General features: G+C 42.7%; 1 protein-coding gene across 5 annotated transcripts in view; it reads left to right on the top strand.

Annotated features, from left to right (window-relative positions):
• The window catches only part of aff2 (AF4/FMR2 family, member 2), a 384792-nt gene that overhangs the window by 188141 nt on the left and 171748 nt on the right, over positions 1–24903 (top strand). For all 5 annotated transcript variants that reach the window (XM_067997310.1, XM_067997309.1, XM_067997311.1 and 2 more), the window contains one exon: positions 12219–12263. In XM_067997310.1, coding sequence (XP_067853411.1) covers positions 12219–12263 — 45 coding nt within the window. The remainder of the gene's footprint in view (positions 1–12218; positions 12264–24903) is intronic.

The following is a 24903-nucleotide window of genomic DNA, read 5'->3' as shown; positions in this document are numbered from 1 at the left end:
TCTGTGTTGTCAGTCTGTCTAAAGCTGGGAGTAATTAGCTCCTTCCCTTTTCCATTCCCTGGGCAGCTAACAACTGATAACCTTGTTGGCTAACACAGCTCTGGCCATGGTGTACAAGGGAACCTTGCCTAAGACCATATTTACTTAAGAGTCGCTTCCTTTCAATTTCATTCTTTTTAGCTCGACTGTACCATGATGCAAAGTGCCTCAGTTTGGACGGAATCCAAATAGGAATATCTCGACCTTTGCAAATGGTGGTCTAGCTCTAGACTCAGAGTGATCTTGTTTAGAATTTAACCTCTATAAGCTGAAGCAATACTACGTGATCCACAAACAGCAACAGTCCAGACAGCTTAGCTGAATATGTTACTGATGCATATCTCTGTGCAACTATGGGAGGTTATAGCCAGGGATAAGTGAACCACTTCAGGGGTCAGAGGCTCAGTCACGTCCGAATCAGACTGGTTAAAAAAAAGAACTATTTGACCTAAACTGAGACAAACCCTTTCTACACCTCTCGCATTCTGGCTGCTACTGCATCCGACACTGTCTCATCAAGTACTTAACTATAGGCTAGTAAATTGACTGTGGTGTTGTCCATGTATAAGATGGCGACTGAGTTAGCAGCAAAACATCAGCAGCAAAACATCAGCAACTCTCTTCTCAGTGCCACCTAGTGGCCAGAGACTGCCACTACATTGTGACAGTTGACATAACAAAATTAAATGAGAAATGTTGTTGTAGAAACTTGTGATGATAAATGTTGACAGAAAACCATGTCCAAACATTGTGACAACAGGAAGTCAGGTTTGTGGACAAACAAGCGTTTTCCCTACACAAGGTTTTTAATCATGTTCATAGATATATCCAGTCACTGAGCCATACAAACCGGGGTGCTTTGTGCTGAGAGGGTCAGTCTCAGCGGTAGGAGCTTTATGATTGGCTCAGCTCTGAGGGATGGGAACAGCCAGCCTGGATTCCCATTCCTGATCAGTGTCCATTAATTCCTGTTGGAAAATGTGCACGTACAGTGGCTGAGAATGGGATAATCTCTTCCCGTGATGCTCACCACAGTGGAATAGCCCACCGACGCTGTCTAGGCTCACAGGTGAAGAATGGCCATTTGGGCAAGGCACCGGAGGACTACAAGGGTACATGTGAATCCCTAACCCAGCCTGAGTCAGAATGAACAGCGAAGAAATGAGAAGAAAACTCGAAGAAAGGGTGGGCAGTATAGGAGGGATTGTCCCATCGCACGGTGCGTTCTGGTGCCTGACATTTCAGACGTTTTAATATTTCTTATCATTGGCGTGATCATTTTGATTACAGAACACCCCTTCACTTTAAATCAACTGGAATCAATTCAACTTCAAGGCATATATTAATCAGTTTTTAGCCAAGGCTCATGTCTTTTAAACTAAGGCAGGTATTTAGGAATGATTCCGCAATGTGATCTTGGCACACTAGAGGCAGGGAACGCTGGGAATTGTGGTTGTGGAGAAACATTGTGTACTTGTGTTCTACCAAATTCGATATGGTACAAGTTGCCGTTAATTACAGTCCACCCTTTCCTGCATCAGCATGAATCCAACAACATCCCCGTCACAGTGGTGGAAGGGGTTACGCATGAAATAAGTTGAACTTTCGTACGATATTTAGGAGCTGTAAAAATGAATCAGAGATGTAGCTAGCTCTGTACGGTTAATTCTTCGCGGGTCGAGCCGTCCCCTCTGGGAGCACATAACAGGACATTGTGAGTAACACTCCCAGTGATTTATAGAAAGAGAGAAAAAAGACTTGTAATTATATAACGCATTTCACCTCCTCAGGCCGTCCCAAAGCACTTCACAGCCAATGAAGTACTTTTGAAGTGTAGTCACCGTTGTAATGTAGGAAACGCGGCAGCCAATTTGTGCACAGCAAGATCCCACAAACAGCCACAAGATAGTGACCTGTTTTTTTTTTAAGTGATTTTGGTTGAGGGATAAATATTGTACAGAACTGAGACTGTATCCCTTATCAGGAAAGGCTGAACAGGCTGGGGCTCTTTTCCTTAGAAAAGAGAAGGCCGAGGGGAGACCTGATAGAGGTCTTTAAAGATAATGAAAGGGTTTGATAGGGTAGATGTCGAGAAGATGTTTCCATTTTTGGATGTATCCAAGGCTAGAGGTCATAAATCCCAATAGGGAATTCAGGAGAAACTTCTTTACCCAGAGAGTGGTGAGAATGTGGAACTCGCTACCACGAGGAGTAGTTGAGGCGAATAGCATAGATGCATTTGAGGGGAAGCTAGATAAACACACGAGGGTGAAAGGAATAGAAGGATATGCTGATAAGGTTAGATGAAGAGGAGTGGGAGGAGGCTCGTATGGCGCATAAACGCTGGCTTAGACAAGTTGGGTTGAATGGCCTGTATCTGTGCTGTAGACTCTATGTAACTATCAATGTAAGGACACCGGGGAGAATTCCCCTGCTCTTCTTCAAATAGTGCCATGGGCTCTTTTACATCCACCTGAGAGGGCAGACGGGGCCTCAGTTTAATGTCTCATCCGAAAGACGGCACCTCCGACAGTGCAGCACTCCCTCAGTACTGCACTGGGAGCGTCAGCCGAGATTATGTAATCAAGTGTCTGGAGTGGGGCTTGAACCCATGGCCTTCTGATTCAGAGACAAGTGATTACCACCCACTGAACCAAGGCTAACACATTTATGGGGTGCACCTGCGATTTCCCAGGCGAGGCTCCATACCGGGAGCAATGTTTTGGTAAAGTTAATTCATGTGCATCTATAAAGCAGAGGGAAGGATGGCAGGCTAGAAATTACATAGAATCATAGAAAATTTACAACACAGTAGGAGGCCATTCGGCCCATCGTGTCCGCACCGGCCAAATTGAGCTACCCGGCCTAATCCCACTTTCCAGTACTTGGTCCGTAGCCCTGTAGGTTACGGCACTTCAGGTGCACATCCAGGTACTTTTTAAATGAGTTGAGGGTTTCTGCCTCTACCACCCTTTCAGGCAGTGAGTTCCAGACCCCACCACCCTCTGGGTGAAAAATTTTTTCCTCAGCTCCCCTCTAATCCTTCTACCAATCACTTTAAATCCATGCCCCCTGGTTATTGACCTCTCTGCTAAGGGAAAAAGGTCCTTCCTGTCCACTCTATCTAGGCCCCTCATAATTTTATACACCTCAATTAAATCACCCCTCAGCCTCCTCTGTTCCAAAGAGAACAACCCCAGCCTATCCAATCTTTCCTCTTAGCTAAAATTCTCCAGTCTTGGCACATCCTCATAAATCTCCTCTGTACTCTCTCTAGTGCAATTACATCCTTCCTATAATGTGGTGACCAGAACTGTACACAGTACTCAAGCTATGGCCTAACTAGTGCTTTATACAGTTCTAGCATAACCTCCCTGCTCTTATATTCTATGCCTCAGCTAATAAAGGAAAGTATCCCATTGGCCTTCTTAACCACCTTAACCACCTGTCCTGCTACCTTCAGGGATCTGTGGACATGCACTCCAAGGTCCCTCTGTTCCTCTACACCTCTCAGTATCCTCCCATTTATTGCCTTGTTTGCTCTCCTCAAATGCATTACCTCACACTTCTCCGGATTGAATTCCATTTGCCACTTTTCTGCCCACCTGACCAGTCCATTGATATCTTCCTGCAATCTACAGTTTTCCTCCTCACTATTAACCACACAGCCAATTTTGGTATCATCTGCAAACTTCTTAATCACGCCCCCTACATTTATGTCCATATCATTAATATATATCACAAAAAGCAAGGGACTTAGCACTGAGCCCTGCGGAACTCCACTGGAAACAGCCTTCCAGTCACAAAAAAGCCCGTCGACCATTACCCTTTGCTTCCTGCCACTGAGCCAATTTTGGAACAACTTGCCACTCTCCCTTGGATCCCATGGGCTTGTACCTTTTTGACCAGTCTGCCATGTGGGACCTTGTCAAAAGCCTTGCTAAAATCCACGTAGACTACATCAAACGCACTACCCTCATTGACCCTCCTTGTTACCTCCTCAAAAAATTCAATCAGGTTAGTCGGACACAACCTTCCCTTAACAAATCCATGCTGACTGTCCTTGATTACTCCGTGCCTTTATAAGTGACGGTTTATCCTGTCCCTCAGAATTGATTCCAATAATTTGCCCACCACCGAGTTTAGACTGACTGGCCTGTAATTACTCGGTCTATCCCTCGCTCCCTTTTTAAACAATGGTACAACATTAGCAGTTCTCCAGTCCTCCAGCACCACACCTGTATCCAGTGAGGATTTGAAAATGATGGTCAGAGCCTCCGCTATTTCCTCCCTTGCTTCTTTTAACAGCCTGGGATACTTTTCGTCTGGCCCCGGTGATTTATCCACTTTCAAAGATGCTAATCCCCTTAATACATCCTCCCTCACTATGTTTATACCATCCAATATTTCACACTCCTCCTCCTTAACTACAATCTCTGCATCATCCCCCTTTTGTGAAGACAGATGCAAAGTATTCATTAAGAACCATACCCACATCTTCCGCCTCCACACATAGGTTACCTTTTTGGTCTCTAATAGGCCCTACTCTTTCCTTAGTTAACCTCTTGCTCTTAATGTATTTATAAAACATCTTTGGGTTTTCCTTGATTTTACTTGCCAATATTTTTTCAGGCCCTCTCTTTGCTTTCCTAATTTCCCTTTTAATTTCACCCCTGCACTTTTTATACTCCTCTAGGATTTCTGTAGTGTTGAGCTTTCGGTGTCTGACATAAGCTTTCCTTTTCTGAATTATCCTACCCTGTATGCTCCTCGTCATCCAGGGGGCTCTAAGATTTGGCAGCCCCACCCTTTTTCATGTTTACTCTGAACCCCTTGAATCTCCCCCTTGAATGCCTCCCACTGCTCTGACATTGATTTACCTTCAAGTAGCTGTTTCCAGTTCACTATTGCTAAATCACTTCTTAGCTTAGTAAAATTGTCCTTTCCCCAATTGAGAACTTTAACTCCTGTTCTATCTTTGTCCTTTTCCATAACTAAATCCAACTGAATTATAATCACTACCACCAAAATGCTCTCCCACTCCTTCCACCTGCCCAGCTTCATTCCCTCAAACTAAATCTAGAACTGCCCCCTCTCTCATTGGGCTTGCTACGTACTGGGTAAAAAAGTTCTCCTGAATGCAATTTAAGAATTTTACACCATCTATACCCTTCACACTGTTTGTGTCCCAGTTAATAGTAGGGTAGTTGAAATCCCCCATTATTACTGCCCCACTGTTTTTGCACTTCTCAGAAATTTCCCTACATACAGTTAGTGATATTAGCGGATGAATATTTAATACGTTCAGACGACGATCCTCTGTCTGCTAGTTTTAAGAGAGGTGTTTATTTAAACCAGGCTAACCCCTCCGATAAAATTATTGTCGGAGGAATATCACATAAATGTGTTAAGCATTCAGAGGCCAATATCGCCACCAGTAATTGTCCAGCAGAGCCTGATCTGTGTGGAGCCTATAATAATTGAGCTGAATCAGACTCCAGTTCATTTTAAGGCACATCCACAACGGAAAGGCATGGACCTGCACTGCTATCTCCCCTGGGTTGGAGAGGCAAAAATCTATACAAAAATATTAGTTCCTGACTTAGTTCAGTAAATGTGTTTTCTCGTAACGATTCTCTCCAATTTGAGCCCCTGTGATAACCATTGTTGGATGATGGGATCATTTCAGTTATCCAGTCATTCAAAGCATATCCCACAATCAAAGATTTTATAGGCCTGGCACTCTTCAAGTTTCACAAGCCACTTGCCCTGACAGTGCAGATCCTGGATGAAGCACCACAAGCACTTCAAATCTTCGAGGAGGCCAATGAATGAAAGGAATCCATGGGGCAACGATGCTAAGGTTATCAGTCTTATACAGGTGGTTCTCCTCAGCAACTGAGAACTCTCCCCTGACAGACTACAGGGAGACACATTAAACCTGCTCCCTGGAAAGATTTCAGCCTGTGCCTATTGTTGCTGTGAGCAAATGTTCTGTAAGATTTTTCAGCGAGTAGTCAATAGCATTACATAGAATGTACAGCACAGAAACAGGCTATTCGACCCACCATGCCGACGTTTATGCTCCACGCGAGATTCCTCCCAGCTCTCTTCATCTCACCCAATTACCATATCCTTCTATTCCTTTCTCCCTCATGCATTTATCTAGCTTCCCCTTAAATGCATCTATGCTATTCGCCTCAACTACTCCTTGTGGTAGCGAGTTCCACATTCTAACTCCTCTGGGTAAAGAAGTTTCTCCTGAATTCCTTGTTGGATTTATTAGTGAGTATCTTATATTTATGTCCCCTAGTTTTGGTCTCCCCCACAAGTGGAAACATTTTCTCTACGTCTACCCTATCAAACCCTTTCATAATCTTAAAGACCTCTGTCAGATCACCTCTCAGCCTTCTTTTTTCTAGAGAATTAAGGATGGGACTTGCAACCGAATATTTGTGAAGATTTTCTTAGGTGACCGCAATATCAGCCCTCTGCAAGTTGATAGTATCCTGCGTCCCGTTAGGAAAGAAAGAAAGACTTACATTCATACAGCGCCTTTCACAACCTCAGGATGTCCCAAAGCGCTTTACAACCAAGTACTTTTGAAGTGTAGTCACTGTTGTAATGTAGGAAACGAGGCAGCCAATGTGTGCACAACAAGATCCCACAAACAACAATGAGATAATTACCAAATAATCTATTTTAGCGATGTTGGTTGAGGGGTAAATATTGGCCAGGCCACCGGGGAGAACTCCCCTGCTCTTCCTCAAAATCGTGCCGTGGGATCTCTTACGTCCACCTGAGATGGCAGACGGGGCCTCAGTTTAACGTCTCATCCGCAAGACGACACCTCTGACAGTGCAGCACGCCTTCAGTGCAGCACTGGAGTGTCAGCTCAGCGTCAGAAGGTTGTGGGTTCAAGTCCCACTCCAGAGACTTGAGCACATAATCTAGGCTGACGCTCCCAGTGCAGTACTGAGAGGGTGGTGCACTGTCGGAGGTGCCGTCCTCTGGATGAGACGTTAAAATGAGGCCCCATCTGCCCTCTCAGGAGGACGTAAAAGATCCCAAGAGCAGGGGAATTCTCCCCGGTGTCCTGACCAACATTTATCCCTCAACCAACATCAATAAAAATTGGCCATTATCTCATTCCTGTTTGTGGGAGCTTGCTGTGCGCAAATTGGCTGCTGCGTTGCCTACATTACAAGAGTAACTGTATTTCAAAGGTACTTCATTGGCTGTAAAGCGCTTTGTGACATTCTGAGGGCATGAAAGGCGCTATATAAATGTAAATCTTTCATTTCTTTCTTTTTGTATGTCCATATGTTGGATGCAACATTTGCGGCATTTTCTCTCTAATTGTAACTTTTTTTGCAGACCTTTATGAGAACTTTTGTTTACCGTGTTGCAAATGTCATTGCAATGGGATCGCTTCACATATTGTGTGTTGATGGTTATTTGGGAATGTTGTGCGTATATTGGTTCACGTCGTGCAAAACTTCAATCGATAAACTTTTAGGGAAACTATATTGAGCTCTGCAATCTTAAATGCTCATCATAGTCTGGTATTGACAGGGATTGACTTTGATTTGGAGATCATAGCCAGTTGTCTGGTAACGTAATGCATTAACCTCAAACAGTTGTCTCGGAGTATCCAAAAATGGAATTTAATCTGAGGTGAATTTGCTGATCAGAAGTAAACATGAATCAATAGAAAGGTTTAGAGGCACTATCCCATAACATGTTCAAGTAGCATAATATATAAAATGCTATCAAACTGGGAGATGCTCCAACAAGGATGAAGAATCAGCCTTGGCTCAGTGGCAGCACCCTCGCCTTTGAGTCACAACGCTGTGGGTTCTAAGCCCCACTCCAGAGACTTGAGCACTAAAATCCACACTGACACTCCCAGTGGAGTGCTGGGGGAGCACTGCACTGCCGGAGGTCCCGTCTTTCGGGTGAGAAGTTAAACTGATGTCTGCCTTCTCGGACGGACGTAAAAGCACTATTTGAAGAAGAGCATGGGGAGTTGTCCTGGTGTCCTGGCCAATATTTATCCTGGGATCCTAGTTTGACACCTTATGCTCTGCACAAATCAATCGAAAGATGTGAATAATCGTAAAATGTAATCTTGAGATAATTTCCCCACATTCCCCAAAAGTTACTCATTGGCCCTGAAGCATTTTTGGATGACCTAAGGACGTGAAAGGTGCTATATAAATGCAAATTCTTTCTTTCTTAAGTATCAGTCATAATAGTGTACATTATCTGGGATATTACACAAATTGGGGTTGTATTCTCTAGAGTTTAGAAGGTTAAGGGGTGATCTGATCGAAGTTTATAAGATATTAAGGGGAACAGATAGGGTGGATAGAGAGAAACTATTTCTGCTGGTTGGGGATTCTAGGAGTAGGGGGCACAGTCTAAAAATTAGAGCCAGACCTTTCAGGAGCGAGATTAGAAAACATTTCTACACACAAAGGGTGGTAGAAATTTGGAACTCTCTTCCGCAAACGGCAATTGATACTAGCTCAATTGCTAAATTTAAATCTGAGATAGATAGCTTTTTGGCAACCAAAGGTATTAAGGGATATGGGCCAAAGGCAGGTATATGGAGTTAGATCACAGATCAGCCGTGATCTTATCAAATGGCGGAGCAGGCTCGAGGGGCTGAATGGCCTACTCCTGTTCCTATGTTCCTATATTCCCAGCAATCATTTGCTGATTGATTGCTGTGCTGCGCTAGTGGGAATACACATGTGGGAATTTACACTTGTCGGGAGGTTGGGATCTAATTTGTTTCGACTGAGATATATTTTCAGTTCGCACGGAATGAATGATAGGGAATTTTTGTAAGAGATGAAATATTAGGGCTGAATTTCCCCCCCCCCACCGCCCCCCAGATCAGGCTGTCTTAACGAGGAGCGCCCACCGGGCCCTTGATATTCCATCCATATAAATTAATACAGACAGTAGATCAGGAGCTGCAGCCCTGACTGGCACTCACTGAGAATGCCACTCTTTGCTGGTAGAACCCGATTATGGAACCAGTCCCGATTATAGTCAACTCAAAGGTTTTGTGGAACATAATGGCGTTTGATGCAAATTGTTTTTTGGTTTGTAATGACCTGCCGGCTTTGATTTAGGTCAACGTATTAGGAATATAGGAACAGGAGTAGGCCATTCAGCCCCTCGGGCCAGCTCCGCCATTCAGTTAGATCCTGGCTGATCTGTATCTTAACTCCATTTACCTGCCTTGGTTCCGTAACCCTTAACACCCTTGCCCAACAAAAATCTATCTATCTCAGTTTTGACATTTTCAATTGACCCCCCAGCCTCAACAGCATTCTGGGGGAGAGAGTTCCAGATTTCCACTACCCTTTGTTTGAAGAAATGCTTCCTGACAGCACCCCTGAATGGTGATGTAATAAGTATTATTATTTGTATTACTTTTAGAACATTGTCTCTCATCTCTATCTCCCCTTTTCTTGCCTTTCTGCCACTGTGTGTTTCCTTAGCTGGGAAAGCAAGGCTATCTGCCGTGACCTTCTCTCTGACTGCAGTGAATGGCTTTATGTACATGAAAGCATCAGCATTGCTTAAATTATTGACTAGAGTGAATTTGGTCAACTGAAGTGAATTATTCACTAGTCTATTATGTCTACATGTGTCGCCCAGCATATTGACTAATTTTTGACAGTCATTTTTTTTTTGTCATATGACAGGAACTGATCTCAATATCTCGGGTAATTCTTGTATTTCATAAGCACCAGTGCACATATGAAACCAGAACTCCTTCACCTAACTGAGACAGTGACACAATTGATCCCCAAGGCCACAATTGACATTATCAGACAACTCCACACACATTAAGACTTTCCACCTAATTCATCTATTTATCTTTGTTATTTACGGCACTCTATAACTCTCATGAAGGATTACTCATAATTTGCTTTGTACGGATGTTAAGGAGCTCAAAGGACACAACAAGAGAAGTAGCATTGTTTGATGTCAAATAGATGAGTATTGACTGCAGTCTACTTTCTTTAGTGAACGTACTTCATCATTAGGCAACTCCATGTATGCGGGGACATGGACTTGTGATGAATTTAATTCTGTCACCTATTTCAGTGGATAGTTTTGGAAAAGTGTTGGCTAATTACTGAATTGTAACAGCAAGTTAACAAATTATCATGGAGCTTACAGGACAGAATAAAGCCATTTTCTGGTCTGTGCTGTTGATAGGCCCTCAAATGAGGCTGTCACATACATGATAGCAATGCGTAGCTGGAATTTGGGCGCAGGGGATATTACATCCAACTTGTGGTGAGAATGTTTTTCCATCTATTAATTGTTCTATTTAGCACTTTTTTGGTTCTTTCACCCCCATACCAATTATTTTACACTTATCCATATCGAACTGCATCAGACATCTACTGGCCAAGTTACCTAAAAGATCTAATTCCTCTGAATCTGGACACATTGTTCTCATTATTTTCACTCCCTTATACTTTTGTATCTATTGAGAGCTTATTTTATGCGTTCCCCATCACTTGCATATTTGCAAACCAGTAAACATCCCAAGATTGACCCCTCAGTGCACTGCTTGTAACCTCTTCCCAGCTAGAAAGGTTGCCAATCATAGCTATCCTGTTTCAATATTAAAGTAAATGTTCACTCGAGTGCCTTATTTTACCCTCTTGCCTATGACTCCTTGCCGTCATCGTTAATCACTAATGTGGAATCTTGCCAAAACCTTTTTGAAAATCAAGTATATAATATCAGCTGCACTTGCCTCATCCCTCGTGTCAGTAATATCTTTGAAGAACACCAACAGACAATCTCCTCTTCGCTCTGTTTCAACTGAGCCACATAGACCAGAAAGGTCCCATGTTTGGCTTCCTGTCTGTTCTAATTTAGTTGATCTCAATGAAGGTGGTGGTAGAGGTTACTGCTATTGGCTTAACATCCCTGGCTTTAGAAGAGGAAAAAATTATTCAGGGTTCTCCCTGGTCGCTTTCCAATAACTCCTAATGAAAAAGTGTGTGTGTGTGTGTGTGTGTGTGTGTTGTTTGTGTGTGTTGTGTTGTTTGTGGGTGTTGTGTATGTGTGATGTGTGTATGTCTGTATGCGTGTGTGATGTGTGAGTGTGTGTGTGATGTGTGAGTGTGTGTGTGTGAGTATGAGTTATGGATATGTGGATGTCGGGTGAGAACAAGATTGGTCTCGGCGGTGATGCTCCCTCACATTCGAACAGGCTGCCAACATCCACTAACTATTGCCAGGTAGCATATTGGTTATGTTACTGGACAAGTAATCCAGAGAATGTGAGTTGAAATCCCACCATGAGAATTTGAATTCTAAAATTTTAAAAAAAATATTTATACAAAAAGCTGGTCTCAGTAAAAGTGACCACGAAGCTATCAGATTGTCGTAAAAAAAAAAACAACTGGTTTCACTAACGTCCTTTAGGGAAGGAAACCTGCCGTCCTTACCCGGTCTGGGCCTACATGTGACTCCAGTCCCACACCAACGTGGTTGACTCTTAGCTGTCCTCTGGTGGCCTAGCAAGCCACCCAGTTGTATCACCCACCTTCTCAGGGCAACTCAGGATGGGCAATAAATGCCGGCCTTGCCAGCGACGCCCACATCCCAAGGATGAATAATTTTTTTAAATCACGTAACGAATGGCTAATGGGAATAGGTAGGGTTTCCCAGCAACCATGGGAACCTTCCCTTTGGCATGAGGTAACGTCATCAAAAGAGGAGAAAAACATTTTTTTTTAAAAAAACGTCAGTGGGTGAGTGACGAGTGATCTCTCCTTCCTGTTTCCACCAGGCCTCCGTTAGCACAAATTTTTCAAGGGAAGGAATCATAGCCTCATCGAGGTCTAATGAATGCAATGACATCACCGTAAACCTGCACAAACCAAACGTGACACCCATTGAACGGGGCGTTTCAGGTGCCTTTAACTAAAGCTTCTCCTGAAGTTTACCTGCTGCTCCTTAGACGAACATTAAATCTGTAATGTGATGGATGGTATTAAAAAAGTAGGCTCGGTTATTTGGTCGGCGCTAATTTTATTTTAATTCCATCCTGCAAAAAATAAAATGGTGATTTACTGCTCGGTGCCAATGAGATGTTTGAGTAAAAATCTTTTTCTTATTCTCCTACACAGGTCACCCTTTCCAACGAGACCAGCTGTGTGGAAGAAATACTCCGGGTTGGTGTTTTTCTTTTATATCGTAGCTATCGCAGGGGTTGTGGGAATAAGCAGAGGAGTGTTTAAAACAAAACACAAACAAAATAGAAGCAGCAAGTTCAGATGGTGGCCTTTGTTATTGTTGGGGGGGGGGTGGGGAGGGAGGTGCGGGAAGGAGGTTAGTCATTCAGTGACGTTAAAGAAAAGGTGTAGGTTGACAGAGTGAGTAAAGTGCCCAAGTCATAGCCACGTTACAGGGATGGAATAATGGAGTATACCCTTTTTGTCACAAGTTCCAAAGAAGGAGTTACATCCCAGGGAAAATTCTTTACACATCACTAGCCGGCAACCTTTCATTTCCATCGCAGGTATTTAAAGGGGAAAAAAAACGCGCCAGCCAGATAGAAGTTCGAAATGGCTCTGCTGACATTGATCTTACAGATGCAATGTGTAAAGTTTCAAGTGAACGTGGCACCTTTAAATTAGCTTTGGAAATACAACATGTCCACCATCTCACTGGCGAGTGAGGCTGTGATGTTGACGGTGGTTGTCAGGACTGACAGATTAATGGGAAAATAGCCCCAATCCCCATAGCTCTCAACATCACAACAATGAAGATACGAAACACATGTGAAAGTTGAGACTTTGAGCATTAAAGAGTAATACTGTTAACACTGTATTAATAACATCAAGCATATTGGAACACTTGTGTTGCAATGCTTACATTTATCTGTTCACTATCATTACAGAGGAAATAAATGATCATTATCTAATAAATATATCTAAACCCGAGTTTCATACATTGACCAGAATTATATGCAACACAACGAAATCCTGTAGAAGTAAAATTAATATCAAAATTGTCAATTTCAATAGATTTGTAAAATGGATGCGCAGAGCATGTTGGGATCTGAATTTATTATTGTTTCGTAACACACCTAAACTGTGTCTCAATATGCTTTTGTGTTTGTTACTGAGCAACCTGTACTCCAAGGAAGCTCTATATCAGGTAAAATAATTTACGAACTCCAATTGATATGTCAATCTGTAGCATATACATAGGAAGAAAAAGATAAGTGAGACAACAACACTCCATGAATGGTGTTGAAATAGCCAAGGATGAAGCTTAAGGAGTCTTTGTAACCTTGACGTTTAACGTGTCCAATCAGCGTAGAGCAACAATTAACAAAGCCAATAGATGTTTTTAAGATAATTGGCAAAAGAACCCGGGGGGAGGTGAGGAGACATTTTTTTACGCAGCGAGTTGTTATGATCTGGAATGCACTGTTGAAAGGGCGGTAGAAGCAGATTCAATAATAACTTTCAAAAGGGAATTGGACATATACCTGAAAAGGAAAAATTTTTGCAAAGCAATGGTGAAAGAACAGGAGAATAGGACTAATTGGCTAGCTCTTTCAAAGAGCCAGCACAGGCACGACGGGCCGAATAGCCTCCTTCAGTGCTGTATGATTCTATGATTCTAACTACATAGCCAAAACTGTAGAATATATGATAGCTAAGGGACTGGAAAAGGTAAATCCAGAATATTACTTTAAATCAAATTAGCAGAGTAGAACAAGAGGACATACTGCTTCAAGGTAAATTTAGGACTGATATCAGGGAGTTCTTTCGCACACAAAGACTAATCAAAGTATGGAATAGACTTCCAGATAGTGGAAGTGAGTAGCCTGGAATATCTTTAAGAATCAATTGGATGCTACAATGGGGGGATTTTAGGATCCCTCTGGATGGATGAGTTTAGATGGGCTGATTGGCATGCCTCAGCCATAATCATCTTGTGATCTGAGAACAAAGATTTCACTCTTTTCTTGTGTTTTTTTGGAAAGTACAGAGTGCACCCAAAATTTATGAATTTGTTCTTGGCCACACATCAAACAGAAAACAGATGATGGATTATTATCTTGAATTTAACCGCCAATCACAAATGAATGTGCCTATAAATATGAATCCTGTTCACAGTTTATAACGATAGAGTTTTGCATAGTTCACGACTGATTTGCAGTCTTTTACCTGAGTTGGAATCTCTCATGAGCCATGATCTGATTGAATGGCAGAGCAGGCTTGAGGGGCCGTATGGCCTACTCCTGCTTCTATTTCTTATGTTCTTATGTTCTCATATCACGAAGCAACAGGGCAGATTCAGTTAGGCTACGCCACTGGAATAGAACCTTGCTAGAAGGGATGGGTTGGAGAATTGGTGCCAAATGCCCGACCTCTGACTCACACTCCCCCCCAGTGAAGCTATGCTGCGGAACCAGACTCTGAACGTGCCCTAATAGATATTGTGAAATTACACATTAATTTCTAATAAGCAATAATGTACCAATAACTATAGCAGCGAGTAATGGGGGTCACAATAGAACATAGCAACTCAGTCTCAGTCTAACGTGCAAACTGAACGAGTGCTGGCATTGATTTAGAAAAGAACGTGCAAATGTCAGAAAACTGAATTAAAATACAAATACAATGCAGGCCCATCAGCATTGGGATAGGTTAATAATAAGGTGCCAGCCTAGTTGTCTAGTATGACACTCCAGTGCAGTACTGAGGGAACTGTCTGGAACGAGCACTTCTATCTGGAACGAGCTGCCAGAGGCAGTAGTAGAGGCGGGTACAATTTTGTCTTTTAAAAAGCATTTGGACAGTTACATGGGTAAGATGGGTATAGAGGGATATGGGCCAAGTGCAGGCAATTGGGACTAGCTTAGTGGTATAAACTGGGCGCCATGGACATGTTGGGCTGAAGGGCCTGTTTCCATGTTGTAAACTTCTATGATTCTATGATTCTATGATTCTGTCAGAAGTGCCTTCTTTTGGGTGAAGACCATTGAGACAAAAGTTCCAACCTGAAAGCAGTAGCCTCTCTTTCATGCTATTGGATGCTGTCAGACTTGCAGCATTATTTTCCCTTTTTATTTTAGTACTGGCAACAGATGGATTTTCAAAACTCAACGTTGCAAAACTTTAGGAGATTTTGTTCCAAACTATTTAATCACAAACCACCTGACGCCCTCCCCGCCAACTTCCCCTCAAACTTGAGCACCTGTCAGAAAAATAAGACTTAGCTGCATCAGATGAGAAAATAGACCCCAAGGATGGAATTGGTGTTGGGCATTAGCAGGAAAGGGTGCTAGCGAATCGACAGCCCATTTTATACTCTGGCCCAATTTTCTTTTGCATTGAAGTGAATGGTGAAGAAAGTCAAGCGGGGTCCAAAATGGGCAGCCGATTTGCTATTGCCTGTTTTATACTACTGCTGAAGACCAATTTCACGCGTGTGTCCCCCACCCCCACTCCCAGCAATTTAGGGCATTGTTCAGATGAAAAACCACTCGTAAAAGTCCATGGGGAAAATCTCTTGCTAGTCAAAATCAACAGGAAGTTGAATGGAAGCAGGGACAGGCTGCTCCAGAAGACAATCAAAAGAAACACCAGCACTTCCCTAAGCGATACATAACCCAGCCCATGTATGCTACGCTGCTAAACACTGCCAACTGTTCTCTGCACTGCCATTTTCTTTAAACAGCATCCCTTTCTAGTGGTTCTTACACCTATCATCAAGTTTGTAATCCTTTACGCTTTCCTGTCAAGACACGTCTTGCAGTAGGTGGCAGTGGGTAGGCTTGTCAGTGAAGCAATGTCAGTTCAAAATAAAATTCTAGGCAGAAAGAAAGAAACGCTAAGAGCCAGGCGATTGTTGCAAGACGAAAGTCGGAGATGACGGAAAGTCTTTAGTGATAAGATCCTATTGCATTTTCAGAGTCTCCCAATGGTACAACCTTCAGCCCATGCATTTAAAGACACCAGTGCCAAAAGATATCAGAAATTCTGTAGGATTTACTAGATAACAGCAGTGAGTTTTCCTCACTCCAGCTCTCGCTTCACAAATTAATATATTTTTTTACAATTTTGATTTCTAAGGCCCCGAAATGATGCTTCGGAATTTTGACCTGCAAATGCTTAATGGGTTTGTGTGAAATTCCTCTCTCCACTATCTCCACTATGTTAATCTCTTTCGGGTTAATGCTCCCAGTAAACTAGCTGAGAGAGGAATTTGAGACAAACATTTCAGTTGCCAGCATCCCACGACGTAATCCCTGTGTCTTTATTTAGTGTCACTGTTCCGCTCTCTCAAACTGTTGTGGGGATTTCCTTTATAGCAAACGTCAGTGGAATACAAGTTATTTTTGACCAAATGCTATTTATTCTTAACGCGATGACACATTGTAGAATGGTTAACCTCATTGGATAATTTGAAGCAAGCTACAATTATGGTTTGTCTTTTAAGATGATTTTTTTTAAAAAACTCAGAAAACCCTGTCTCATTTCAGCCTAGAGTTGCAGGTTCTGATTTTGAATTGCTTAAGTGTTTTTGTCCCTTAAGTATTCCTGAGTACTTCTATTTTACTAGGCAGATGAATTCCCAGCAAACATAATTTGGTTATGGTGAGGCTGCAGCAGAATGAGCCATTAGACTCAGCAAGTATTTTACCGATGGATATTTTTATATTGAGGACAGACAGGGGACTGTATGAACAGCTGGACTATTACACTCTGCCTCTACAGAGAGAAATTATTGAGACTGGTGAGCGATGGTGCAAGAGATGAAAAATGGGAATGCAACAATCTCAAAGGAGGTCTATTCACCTTGACTCAGGTGGTTTTAAAACTGGCTGTGTAATATTATTTGGAAAGACTATCAGGAAAGACCGAACAGGCTGGGGTGCTTTCCTGTAGAAAAGAGAAGGTTGAGGGGTGACCTAATGGGGGCCTTTAAAATTATGAAAGGGTTTGATAGGGTGGACGTAGAGAAAATGTTTCCCCTTGTGGGGGAGTCCAAAACTAGCGGCCATCAAACGAGGATGGTCACTAATGAATCCAATATGGAATTCAGGAGAAACTTCTTTACCCAGAGAGTGGTTAGAATGTGGAACTTGCTACCACATGGAGTAGTTGAGGCAAATAGCATCTATACCTTTAAGGGGAAGCTAGATAAGTACATGAGGGAGAAAGGAATAGAAGGATATGGTGATAGGGTGAGATGAAGTAGGGAGGGAGTTTGGAGCATAAACACCGGCGTAAACCAGTTGGGCCGAATGATCTGTTTCGGCCCTGAAAATTCCACGAAATTCTGTGTATTTGGATCCAAGCATTAGATTTCCCTTTTATCAGCAGAGGACAGAGTGCTCGGACAATCTGTACAAGGGCCGAATCATCGGCGTGCGCAGGGACCGCTGGTCGAGAAGTCGCGGGCCTGCTGCATCTTATTTTCCATCTGTCAGTTCCAATGGATGTAAACTCAAGGTGTGCGTCCCCCCTGTGAACATGCTCCTTGTCTAAGGTCGGGGTGGGGGGGGGAGGGGTGTGTGGGGGCTGCAATCTGGGGAATCAGCCCTAAATTGAAAGCCTATATATTGATAGGCACAGGCAAAATAAATGGTTGCCAGCTATGCTTTTGTTCTGAGACAGAGCAGAATTCATTACTTAATTCGAGTCAAAAGCAGAGCCTGGGCAGTTTCTGAATGCCTGTGCAGGTCTGAGATTGAATTCACTGGTGGCTAGTTATTGTTCTTAAGATTGTATGGTGCTTGGATTACATTTTGTAGAGATTGAGTAGAATGGGCCTATACTCTGTGGAGTTTAGAAGAATGAGAGGTGATCTCATTGAAACATATAAGATTCTGAGAGGGCTTGATAGGGTTAGTGCTGAGAGGCTGTTTCCCCTGTCTGGAGGGTCTAGAACTAGGGGGCTTAGTCTCAGGATAAGGGGTCAGCCATTTAGGACTGAGATGAGGAGGAATTTCTTCACTCAGAGGGTGGTGAATCTTTGGAATTCTCTACCCCAGAGGGCTGTGGATGCTGAGTCGTTGAATATATTCAAGGCTGAGATCGACAGATTTTCGGACTCTAAGGGAATCAAGGGATGTGGGTATCGGGCGGGAAAGTGGAGTTGAGATCGAAGATCAGCCACGATCTTATTGAATGGCGGAGCAGGCTCGAGGGGCCATACGCCCTACTTCTGCTCCTATTTCTTATGTTCTCATGTTTTAAAAATAACTGTAGCTTTTGATTTACCACTCTGTGACAGGCACACTGAACGCAGGTATTGACAGCACGACATGAATGAAAGGGCAATGAAGCTGATTGGGTTGTTAGACCTGAGACTATCTGGCACCACACGATTGGTGGTGCAGTGTTGTTAAGATCCTCTCTCATCACGTACTGCACTCGGAGTATAATACTCAGGCAGTTAACTCTTTGAGTTGATAAAAAAGAAAGGCTTGACTTTATATAGCGCCTTTCAAGACCTCAGGATGTCCCAAAGCATTTACAGCCAATGAAGTACATGTATTTTTGAACTGTAGTCACCGTTGTAATGTTGGAAACGCGGCAGTCAATTTGTGCACGGCAAGATCCCACAAACAGCAATGTGATAATGACCAGATTTTAGTGATTAATTTTAGTGATGTTGGCTGAGGGATAAATATTGGCCGGGACACCAGGGAGAACTCCCCTGGTCTTCTTCAAAATAGAGCCATGGGATCTTTTACATCAACCTGAGAGGGCAGACGGGGGCCTTGGTTTAAACGTCTCATCTGAAAGGCGGCACCTCCGACAGTGCTGCACTCCCTCAGTACTGCACTGGGAGCGTCAGCCTAGATTTTGTGCTCAAATCTCTGAAGTGGGACCTGAACACAACCTTCTGATTCAGAGGCAACATTGCTCCCAACTGAGCCATGGCTGACACCGTAACAATGATGCAATGCAAATAAAAAAGGACCAATGGACGGTTTTGTCCATTTTTAGCACTGCCCTCAAATTCCCCACACCTTCAACATCAGGGAAAATTAAGGAAAAAAGAACAATTTGACTTATTACGGCTTTTGCTAAATGCCAATCATCAGAAACACGAACCGAATTGCACAGCTGTGGAGGACAATTGGGAAACGAATATTTTGGTCTAGGTTGGAGTCGGCATTAATGAGCTTAACGGACGGGAAAGTTTTGAACTGTTACCACGGGAGTGACAGAAGTAAATAATATTGAGGAGCTTCCTGCCTGAGAGCCTGGGTCTAGTAGCTGTTGCCTTGGGGTGCAGAAGAGGAGGAGGAATAGAAAGCAGCCCAGGAGCATAGAGAGCTTAGGGGATGCAGGACTCACATTAGGCGTTACATAGAACTACATAGAATGTACAGGCCATTCGGCCCAACAGGTCAATGCCGGTATTGATGCTCCACATGAGCCTCCTCCTACCCTATTTCATCTAACTCTATCAGCACATCCTTCTATTCCTGGCACTGTGGTACAGGAGGCCATTCAAGTGGGGGGAGTAAATAGGCATGTGGTAGTGCTAGGGGATAGTATAGTCAGGGGGATAGATAGTGTTCTCTGCAGCCGCGACCGGGAGTCCCGAAGGCTGTGTTGCCTACTCGATACCAGGGTTAAGGATATCTCCTCGCGGCTGCAAAAGAACTTGGAGCATGAGGGGGAGGATCCAATTGTCGTGGTCCACGTAGGAACTAGGATCCAAATTAAAAAGCAGAAGCTCAAAGGAAATAATCTCTGGATTACTACCTGAGCCACATGGAAACTGGCGTAGGGACAAATAGATTAGATGGTTTAATGCGTGGCTGAAAGAGTGGTATAGGAAGCAGGGGTTTTAATTCATGGGGCACTGGCACCAGTACTGGGGAAAGGGGGAGCTGTTCCGTAGGGACGGGCTCCACTTAAACCGGGCTGGGACCAGCGTCCTGGAGAATCGAATAACTAGGGCACTAGATAGGGCTTTAAACTAAAAAGGCGGGGGGGAGGGTTCAGGTATTAGTAAATTTATCAGTCTAAAGAGAAAAGCCAAGGCTGTAGAGCAGAGTAGCGATTTGGGTAAAAACAAGCAGAGTGTGTCAGGAAGGGACAGAGAATTTAACAAAGGTAATAGGACATTAGTGACTAAGGTCATATCAGGGAAAAATAGTAAAAAGTTAAAATTACAGGTGCTGCATCTGAATGCATGAAGCATTCGTAACAAGATTGAATTAATGACACAAATAGAGATAAATGGGCAAGTAGCCATTACTGAGACGTGGTTGCAGGATGACCAAGGGTGGGAACTAAATACTAAATATTCCAAGGTATTTGACTGTTAGAAAAGGTAGGCAAAATGGAAAAGGAGGGGTGCAGGGTGGTGGTGGTGGGGGGTTTAGCCCTGATCATAAAGAATGAGGTAAAGGCCGGAGTGAGAAAGGACCTCAGTTCAGAAAATCAGGAAGTAGATTCAGTGTGGGTGAAGCTAAGAAATAACAAGGGGCAGAAAACACTGGTGGGGGTTTATAGGCCCCTTAACAGTAATTATAGTGTTGGACAGAGTATAAATCAAGAAATTAGAGGAGCAAGTAACAAGGGTAATGCAATAATCGTGGGGGACTTTAATCTTCATATAGACTGAACAAACCAAATTGGCAAAAGTCATTTGGAGGACGAGTTCATGGAATGCATTCGAGACAGTTTTCTAGAACAATATGTCGCAGAACCATCTGGGGAGCAGTCTATTTTAGATCTAGTATTGAGTAATGAGACAGGATTAATTAGTAAACTAATAATAAAGGATCCTCTGGGGAAGAGTGATCATAATATGATAGAATTTCATATTGAGTTTGAGAATGATGTAGTTACGTCCGAAACTAGGGTCTTAAATTTAAACAAAGCCAATTACGTAGGTATGAGGGGCGAGTTGGCTAAGGTAGATTGGGAAATTGGATTAAAAGATATGACGGTAAATAAGCAATGGTGAACATTTAAAGAAATAATTGATAATTACTAACAAATAAAAACACTACAGGAAAAGTGATCCAACTGTGGCTAACTAGAGAAGTTAAGGATAGTATTAGATTAAAAGAAGATGCTTACAGTGTTTCCAAAAAGAGTAGTAAGCTTGAGGATTGGGAGGGTTTTAGAAATCAGCAAAGGATGACCAAGACATTGATAAAGAGGGAGAAAGTTGAATATGAGAGTAAACCAGCAACAAATATAAAAACAGATTGTAAGAGCTTCTACAAGTATATAAAAAGGAAGAGATTAGCGAAAGTAAACGTGGGTCCTTTAGAGGCAGACACAGGAGAAATTATAATGGGGAATGAAGAAATGGCAAAGACATTAAACAAATATTTTATATCTGTCTAAACAGTAGAAGACACAAAAAGCAGACTGGAAATATTGGGGAACCAAGGGTCTAATGAGAGGGAGGAACTTAAAGTGATTAAGACTAGTAAAAAAAAAGTATGTAAAGAAAAACTAATGGGACTAAAAGCCAACAAATCCCCTGGACCTGATGGCCTACATCCTAGGGTTTTAAAAGAGGTGACTGCAGAGATAGTGGATGCATTAGTTTTGATCTTTCAGAATTCCTTAGATTCTAAAGCAGTCCCCGTGGATTGGAAGGCAGCAAATGTAACCCCGCTATTCAAGAAAGGGGGAGAGAAAAAACAGGGAACTATAGGCCAGTTGGCCTGACATCAGTAGTAGGGAAAATGCTAGAATATATTATTAAGGACATAGTAACAGGGCACTTAGAAAATCATAATATGATTAGGCAGAGTCAACACGGTTATATGAAAGGGAAATCGTGTTTGACAAATCTATTAGAGTTTTTTGAGGGTGTAACTAGCAGGGTAGATAAGGGGGGACCAGTGGATGTAGTATATTTGGATTTTCAAAAGGCATTCAATAAGGTGCCACACAAAAGGTTATTACAAAAGATTAGAGCTCATGGGATGGAGGGTAATATATTAGAATGGATAGAGGATTGGTTAACAGACAGAAAACAGAGAGTAGGAATAAATGGGTAATTTTCAGGTTGGCAGGTTGTAACTAGTTGGGTAGCAGGGATCAGTGCTTGGGCCTCAGCTATTTACAATCTATATTAATGACTTAGATGAAGGGACCGAGTTAATGTATCCAAGTTTGCTGACAATACAAAGCTAGGGTGGGAGAGTAAGCTGCGAGGAGGGCGCAAAGAGTCTGCAAAGGGATATAGACAGGTTAAGTGAGGGGACAAGAAGGTAGCAGATGGAGTATAATGCAGGGAAATGTGAGGTTATTCACTTTGATAGGAAAAATAGAAAAACAGAATAGTTTTTACTTGGGGAGAAACTATTAAATGTTGGTGTGCAGAGGGATTTGGGTGCCCTTGTACGCAGAACACAGGAAGTTAACATGCAAGTGCAGCATACAATTAGGAAGGCAAATGGTATGTTGGCCTTTATTGCAAGGGGGTTGGAGTACAAGAGTAAGGAAGTCTTGCTGCAATTGTACAGGGCTTTGGCGAGACCACACCTGGAGAACTGTGTACAATTTTGGTCTCCTTACCTATGGAACGATATATTTGCCTTCGAGGCAGCGCAACGAATGTTCACTAGATTGATTCCTGGGCTGAGAGGATTGTACTATGAGGAAAGATTGAGTAGAATGTGCCTATACTCTCTGGAGTTTAGAAGAATGAGAGGTGATCTCATTGAAACATATAAGTTTCTAAGAGGTCATAATAGGGTAGATGCTGAGAGGATGTTTCACTTGGCTGGAGTGTCTAGAACCAGGGACATAGTCTCAAGGTAAGGGACCGGCCATTTAGGACTGAGGTGAGGAGAAATTTCTTCACTCAGACGGTTGAGAATATTTGGAATTCTCTACTCCAGAGTGCTGTGGATGTTCAGTCATTGAGTATATTCAAGACTCAGATCAATAGATTTTTGAACTCTAAGGGAATCAAGGGATATTGGTATCGGGTGGGAAAGTGGAGTTGAGGTCGAAGATCAGCCATGATCTTATTGAATGGCAGAGCAGGCTCAAGGAGCCATATGGCCTGCTTCTATTTCTTATGTTCTTTCTCCCTCATGCACTAATCTAGTTTCCCCTTAATTGCATCTATGCTATTCACCTCAACTACTGCATGTGGTAGCAAGTTCCACGTTCCAACTACTCCCTGAATAAAGAGGTTCCTTCTGATTTCCTTATTGGATTTATTAAGTAACTGTTTTATATTTATGACCGCTAGTTCTGATCTCCCCCACAAGTGAAAACATCTTCTCTACATCTACCATATCAAACCCCTTCAAAATTTTCTAAGATCTCTATCAGGTCACCCCTCAGTCTTCTCTCTTCTGGAGAAAAGATCCCCAACCTGTGCAATCTTTCCTGATAGGTGTAACCTCTCAGTTTTGGTATTCCTCTTAGTAACAGAGTCAGGTACCTGGCCATGATGGAAGAGCATTAAATGAGTAGACTCAGAATCAGAAGAACGGTTGTGACTGAAGTGAGCCATTAGTCTGAGAATACATGGAGAGACAGTCCACCAATACACTGCTCTACCAATGGTAGTGAAATTCATCAATGCCCTCAACTCATCTGCCATAGAAGACATCTCAGGAGTCGGCTGCTTTGCCATGTAGTGCCCCGTTAAGGAGCAAACTGAAGTCTTGCTTCATCACCTACAAAGCAATGTAGCTTTCAGCAGTAATAGCAAATTGGTGGCTTCCTCACGATACAGGGCATCACCTTACTGTATGCATAAGTCAATTATGTTCCTAGCAACAATGCTATGGCAAATCTTAATAGGAAGGCCTGTTGGTCTAAGTTTTCTAATGTGGCTCTCCCGACGCAGAGCTTTGTACAACGGGGGTGTGAAGCTCTACACCGTAATCACTAGATCAGAAATGAACCCATTATTCCATCGACGTGCAAATCGTATGCAACCCTGCAAAAAACTAATGGACTTTAATTCACAGTCCCTGGGCATGATGCTGTCGTGTAAGGCAATCAACGTGATCTAACTCTTCGAATGAAAATGAAGATAGGTTGGCCACATCCCTAAACACATCGGCAACACGGTCCAACCCTGACTGGTGACACTTCAGGACACCTTTATTAAGGTCGTTAAACAATATGGAGAAACGATGGGGAATTGGCATTGAAGACAGAGCTGCCTTGGCTAATAAAAGTGTCAGAGCAGGCTTGGTGGGCCGAATGACTTACTCCATTGTACCTAAGTGAATAATTCTCTATTTAAATTGTTGAAAAATAATTTAAAATGTCGATACCCTGGAAAAAATAATATTTAAATACATCAGTTTCAGAACAGTTGTGGAAAACAGTTCATATGTATCAGTTCCGTATATTAATATATTAAAAGCCTTGGGTATCGCACACCCTTCCAATGCATATCACATTTCTTGTCATACTTTACTCGTCCCACTTTAGCCTATCCTCAGACTCACTGGGCAGTGGCGCAAAACGGGCGATAGCGAATTGACGGCTCGTTTAGCTCTCCGCCCGATTTCCTTTCCCGTTGACTCCAGGGTAAAACGGGCAGCCGATTCGCTACAGCCCATTTTACACTAAGGGCCCAAGATGAATTTATACCCCATTATGAGCAGTGGCACGGGAGGTCTTCCGGTCTATAGAAATTACTGTTGCCGCTATTAGTGGGTGAATGTTATTCCTCTGTCCGCTATTTTAATGGGCAAACGTGTTCAACACTTGTCCAATAATATCACCAAGAGTAATGTCTGTATAATTATGCAGATATTTGCAGGACAATGTGGACTATTGAAATCCATCAACCAATTGTTTGTGCCTGATAAGGAACTTA

The sequence above is a fragment of the Heptranchias perlo genome, chromosome 15, assembly GCF_035084215.1.
Source record: "Heptranchias perlo isolate sHepPer1 chromosome 15, sHepPer1.hap1, whole genome shotgun sequence".
Taxonomy (NCBI): domain Eukaryota; kingdom Metazoa; phylum Chordata; class Chondrichthyes; order Hexanchiformes; family Hexanchidae; genus Heptranchias; species Heptranchias perlo.
The sequence above is the reverse complement of the archived record's forward strand: the minus strand, read 5'-3'. Positions and strand labels throughout refer to the sequence as shown.